Below are 4,206 nucleotides of genomic sequence, written 5' to 3' on the forward strand. Positions count from 1 at the left end.
ACAATTATTTGTTTAGTTAAAGTATTTACAAGTAACTGATAAAAATTGACGCCTTTAGTAAAATATAACTTATAAATATATTTTATTATTAAAATAACTAAAAATGTACTATATTATTAAAAATAATGGTATATGATGGAATTTTAAAATTAAAAATGGGTAATGTGGTAATATACTTAATCAAAGTAATTTATAAGCAAAGTGCTTATGCAAAAAAAAAAAAAAAAAAAAAAAGGGACCTTTCCCTCAACATATTTTTTTTTTTTTTTTTTGCTTATAAACTTAAGTTTTAAAAAATTATAAATAAATAAGTCAACTTAATTTTAGAGCTTATAAGCTCATACCTATTCAATAGTCAAGGGATACTATTGTAAAATGATGTATACTGAAGGGCAATTATAAAATTTTGTTTTTCTTGGTAAAAATTTCTATTACTAACAGGGGATAAGGAGATTGGAGACAACTTTTTTTTTATTTTTTTATTTTATTTTATTTTATTTTTTATGTGGGAAGGAAGTTGAGACTTGAGAGATCTTATTTCAATGCCTTAAAATGGGTAAGAGTTTTTAAGTTTTTATTGTAACACGTATTTTTATACAAATTTGTGACATAAATTCATGATTATTATTTATAACAATCGAACGATTTTGGATGAAAAGTCAGAGTTTATTATTTGTAATACTAAGTAAATAATTTAGAAGTCGTTGGATTACTATAAATCAATGGTTATGAATTAGTTGCATAAATTTGTGTTAAAAATTTGTATTACAATAGCATAGCCTTTGAGCGTTTAATATAATTCATAGCAATTCATTTTGTTAGAGTATGTTTGGCTATAATCTATATATCTCTTTTATCTTATGTTTGCAATGTTGTAAGACTTAGACAAGGCCTTGAAAAAAGTCAAGGGGCCGGTTCTCAGATCAACCGGTTTGACTAGTTGGACTGGTTGGTTGGACCAATAATGTCAGCATAACATTATAAGATTTTAAAATTCTAATAAATTTCCAAAATAAATCCGAAATTCCAAATAACATAATCAAAATAAATTGAAAATCCATAAATAAAAATAACAATATAACATAAATAAAATAAATCGAACCAGTGACGTCAACATGGTTCTCTAATCTGACGGTTGAATCGGCGATTCAACATTGTTCTATCGATTCAACCCTGGGTTAATTCGGTCCAACTGTTATAATCAGGTTTAAGATATACCCAAATCAAATAAGAGTCTAGTTTTCGGTCAAACCAACCAATCCAGTCTAGGTTTTAAAATAATGATTGTTTGGATTGAGATCTTGATAAAATCTGGATAGATGAAGCCATGATCATGAATTATTAAAAAAAAAAAAAAAATCACTCATGTTATTTAGGTAATTGTGTTATTAAATGCTTTGTTTATATATATATATATATATTCAGCGCGCGGGGACCTCTTATTCATTATTATTATTTGTGATACACAAAATCCATGATTATAGTGAAAAAATGAGTTGGCCCGTCACCATTGTATTTCTACTCCAGGTCAAGTCAACCACTAACTCCACGACAAAATAAATTCCATTCAAGGCCCATTGTATCACATCTTAAGTAACCTTTTAATTAATTGATTTCTTATCAATAAAGTAAATGCTCAATAATCAACATCTAATTAAACAGTCTTTATTCTGAGTCATAGTAATAGATTGCCTGCCCCAGTTCAGTTCTGAAAACCAAAAAAAAAAGGAAAATTCCGTACCATAGATATTAACCATTTTGGCCCCCTCTTGAGAAATCATAATTTGGACCTGGTTTGCCCCGCTGTCGTATCATAAACTTTGAGGAAAAATCTTGTGGTGGGAATCGACAGTTTGGCTTGTAAGATTGAACCAAGAGTTGAAATGAGCTTCCTCTTCACTACTTTGTTAATGCCACCCATCGAAACTATCTCCGCGTAAGCCGCGGGTTCTTTATTCCCATTAAACGATATGGCTACTGATCCCTTCAGTATCACCATTACCAGCTGCATACCATAACAACGAAGAATAATCAATATCAGACTGTTTAGTAGTGGATTTCTAGGTGGGAAGAACAGTGGGTGGCGGAAACAGATGTGAAATAATGCGCTGACCCGACATGTTTTCGGTGTTTACAGCGACAGATCTTTGGCCTGGCAATGTACAGATGCGCTTTGTAGAAGGTCTAAACCACAAAAATGGCAGTTTTATTTTTCACGTTGTAAGAGCATTTATGTGTTTTTATGTGAAAAGAACATGTCCTTGGGGTGAATTTCTGTTTAAAGCAAATTGATAGCAGACGTGAAGAATTAGATATTGAATTAATGTACTATACTACTGCATACTATTCCAAATTGTATGGCGCAAAACAAGATAGAATAAAGTTTCTTGTTTGCTAGTACGACTGAGACTTGAGAAATGGGAAGTAGATGAAACTAAGGAAGAGACCTTTAGATAAGTTTTTGGATCACGTTCGAATCAATCACACATAAATTCCAAGCTTGGTTTCAGAAAAGAAACAAACCAACCCACAGATTTGCCAAGTCTAATAATATCAGAAAGTGATGAATAGTATTGACCTTGTCTGTTTATTGATTGAACAAAAATGGCTGAATATCCTCTCTCTCTATTTCTGCAAAGATACACAACTTGCATAATAATTGGATAGAATAGAACTACTTCTTCAGTTTATCTTTCATAATTAGTAAGTGAGAAGCCTAATTATTCTACCCAACACAGACTTTGAGCAGAAGATCTGAAATTAAACATGCTATTAACAGCAACTTTCGGATAACGAAAGGATTAAATAAACTAGTACGAAACATAAAGGTTGAGAAGATTTACATTTTCCGGTCGTCCGATGATCTCTGCAACGGCTTTTGTGGCGGCAGAGAAGACGGGGTCAGTGTCAAGGCCATCGAGGTTGACGTTAGTAGAGATATAAAGACAAGGCATCTTCTTCTTCTTCTTCTTCTTCGAGGTGGAGTTGATGCGATGGAATGAAGAGCTGAAAGGAAGTAGAAAGATTGAGAGTTTATATAATTGGAATCTACATGGCAAATGGCAACAAATCATAATGGTGTCACTCCATTTTTAGTCGGTAATGGCCAATGGAGCACAGCCGTACAGGACCATGGCGGTTGACGAGGCTTTCATACTTTATCAAATCTGGCCCACACTCTACCATATTATAAGATATACATGTTAAACCATTCACACTTCTATCCAATAATCATATTTTAAAAATTTAAAAAAAAAAAAGGGAAACCCCACATTATGAGTTTTTAAGTTTTATCCTTGAAGTATCGTTACGGCGTTGTACTTTAAAGAAACCCTTCAGAGTCGGCCATCCATTATAATATAATGAATTCTGAGTTTTAATAATTATTAATAATAAAAAAAGGATTAGTTCTTTTTTTTTTTTTTTTTTTTTTAAAGAAAGATGTCTGGACCAGTTTACTTGTACATCGACTAATTCTTAAGAGAGACTAAAGTAATAACTCGTCCTGCCACAACCACCCACTTAATCGCAAATGTGATAATGGAGAATCGAACCTAAGACTATACGTCTATCTATACTATTCTCAATTTATTCTAACCATCTGGGCTATCCATAGATGGTTAATGACTAGTTACCTTTTAACTCTCTTCTTATAAGAATTTATGGTTATGGATGGATGTATACAAAATTATATCAATATTGTAAGTTAAACATTTAAATTGATGTTGGAGTATTTAGACTAGTGTAGTGATACGTTTTTTACAATTAATATGGTGTTGACATAACCATCGCTAGATGACCTGATAGTAAAAGAGTAAAAGAAAATTTTATGAGCTTCTAAGTTTGAGTCTCTTTAAATACTAATAGGATTTGTCACTGAGGCTCTTACCTGACCAACGGTTCTAGGGCTCTAAGGGATTAGTTAAAGTGAACGTAAGTTGACCCGAATAGCCCCAGTGATTAAAAAAATAAATTATGTTAACACATCAACAATCACATATATTATGTTTGAAAGCATGATCCCAACTTTATACATATATTATTATTATTATTTATAGTTGATAATTAGAATTACGTACATATGAAAAAGAAATTGTGGTTTGTTGCAGGATAGTTTTGCCCATGATTTATTTGGGGAGCTGCAGCGGTGGTTTATTGTGAGATAATTTTCTCTAAAGATTAGTCAAGATATATCGTAAGTTGATC

The 4,206-nt window shown here is 31.7% G+C and overlaps 1 protein-coding gene across 1 annotated transcript; it reads right to left on the reverse strand.

The window, feature by feature from the left end:
• Positions 1-1,594: 1,594 nt before the first annotated feature.
• LOC116118784 (macrophage migration inhibitory factor homolog) lies at positions 1,595-2,986 on the reverse strand. Its single transcript, XM_031404755.1, has 2 exons — positions 2,844-2,986; positions 1,595-2,005 (listed from the first exon to the last, which is right to left on the reverse strand). Exons 1-2 carry the CDS (start codon positions 2,952-2,954, stop codon positions 1,778-1,780), a joined length of 339 nt encoding a protein of 112 aa, XP_031260615.1. The 5' UTR covers positions 2,955-2,986; the 3' UTR covers positions 1,595-1,777.
• Between the last annotated feature and the right edge of the window lie 1,220 nt (positions 2,987-4,206).

This window comes from Pistacia vera, unplaced genomic scaffold, assembly GCF_008641045.1.
Source record: "Pistacia vera cultivar Batoury unplaced genomic scaffold, PisVer_v2 Contig859, whole genome shotgun sequence".
Classification (NCBI taxonomy): Eukaryota; Viridiplantae; Streptophyta; class Magnoliopsida; order Sapindales; family Anacardiaceae; genus Pistacia; species Pistacia vera.